The sequence below is a fragment of the Vombatus ursinus genome, unplaced genomic scaffold (genome assembly GCF_900497805.2).
Source record: "Vombatus ursinus unplaced genomic scaffold, bare-nosed wombat genome assembly UNPS02015092.1, whole genome shotgun sequence".
In the NCBI taxonomy this organism is placed as follows: Eukaryota; Metazoa; Chordata; class Mammalia; order Diprotodontia; family Vombatidae; genus Vombatus; species Vombatus ursinus.
Genome location: NW_020954870.1, coordinates 1404 through 2950, shown reverse-complemented (window position 1 = coordinate 2950; position 1547 = coordinate 1404). Strand labels below are relative to the sequence as shown.

Below are 1547 nucleotides of genomic sequence, written 5' to 3'. Positions count from 1 at the left end.
CAGGTAGTGAGCTGCCAGTAAAGAACCAGCATGGAGAATGCTCGCCTCAGAGAGGAAACCGCGTCCAAGGAAGACTGAGGGAGGCCAGAGGAAGCCAGCCGGATGACTTCCCTTCTTCAGGGAGGCTGGAGAGGATTCCTGGGGTGGCCAGGGATGGGGTAAGCCCAGGGGAGGTGGGTGACCTCTGAAAAGGCCCCTGAAGAAACAACAAACCCCACACGTGCCTCTGGCATTTTATTAAATACAACCTAAAGACGGGGGCCTACAAACCCTCCCGCCAAAAAAACAGAACCCATGAAGTAGAAAAATAAACACCAAAGACCACACAAAATGTCCAGAGTTCCCATTCTGGGGTGGGGGCAGGGGCTTCCTCCCGAGCCCCAGGGATTCTTTGGGATGTCGCTGACTGACGGGCTTGGGGGTGGGGGGAGCCAGTGTGGAGGCCACCTCATCAGTAGATGACTTCATAGACCGTGGCCTTCTTGTCCCCCGAGCCAGTGACGATGAACTGGTCATCCGTGGAGATGTCACAGCTCAGAACTGAGGAGGATTCTTTTGACTGGGGCCAGGGAGAGGTGGTGGGAGAGAAAGGACAAGGTGTTACCGGGAAGCTGCACTGGGCCTGAGGAAGGGGGGAGTGCCCAACAGGCAGGAAGGATGGAAGGGAGGCAGAGGAACGTCCCTCCTGGCCCTGACCTCCTCGTCCTCTGCTCTGGGGCCCCTTGGAACACTGCCTCAGTCAGCCCAGGTGCGGGCCTCTCACCTGAAAGATGCTGGCTCCGTATGGTGTCCTCCAGGCATTGAGCAGGTTGTCCTTCCCCGTGCTCACAAACCACCTCCCTGGGGGAGAAGAGATGGACCTGTCCATGACCATCACAGGAGGACGGCAGGGTGAATAACACTGCCACCGGTCAGTTTTTAGCTTCACTCCTTCCACACGAAATCTTACTGAATCCTCACAACCCAGGGAGGGAGGTGCTCTAAATATCCCCATTGTCTTATAGCTGGTCTGACTCTTGTGACCCCATTGGGGTTTTCTTGGCAGAGATACTGGAGGGGTTTGCCATTTCCTTCTCCAGGTCATTTTACAGATGAGGAAACTGAGGTAAACAGGGTGAAGTGACTTGCCCAGGGTTACACAGCTACAAAGTGTCTGAGGCCAGATTTGAACTCAGATCTTCCTGACTCCAGGCTGGAAGCTGTATCCACTCTTAGCTAGCAGTGGGAAAGTCTTTGGCCCAGGAGAAAGGGACCAGAAACCTGGTAGCTAGGCCTATCTATGCGGTTTACCCTGTGTGACCCCAGGCATGTCGTTAAAGCTGTCAGGTTCAGTTTCTTCATGTTTAAAACAAAGGGTCTGAACTCAAGCACCAAAGTCCCCCTCCCCCCAGCTCTGACATCCTTTGTTCCAAGGGCCCTCCCAGCCCTGACATCCTGGGTCCTAAGGGCCCTCCCCTCTCTGACATCCTGTGTGCTAAGGGCCCTTTCAGCTCTGACATTCTGTGTTCCAAGGGCCCTCCCCGCTCTGACATCCTGTGTCCTAAGGA

At 55.1% G+C, this 1547-nt stretch overlaps 1 protein-coding gene across 1 annotated transcript in view; it reads right to left on the bottom strand.

The window, feature by feature from the left end:
• Positions 1 to 217: 217 nt before the first annotated feature.
• LOC114031171 (transducin-like enhancer protein 1) overlaps positions 218 to 1547 on the bottom strand; it is a 2711-nt gene continuing 1381 nt past the window's right edge. Inside the window, exons 4-5 of the mRNA XM_027846185.1 lie at positions 764 to 840; positions 218 to 559 (exon numbers count right to left, since the gene is read on the bottom strand). Of these exons, the coding sequence (XP_027701986.1) occupies positions 452 to 559; positions 764 to 840 (185 nt within the window). The 3' untranslated portion in view covers positions 218 to 451. The remainder of the gene's footprint in view (positions 560 to 763; positions 841 to 1547) is intronic.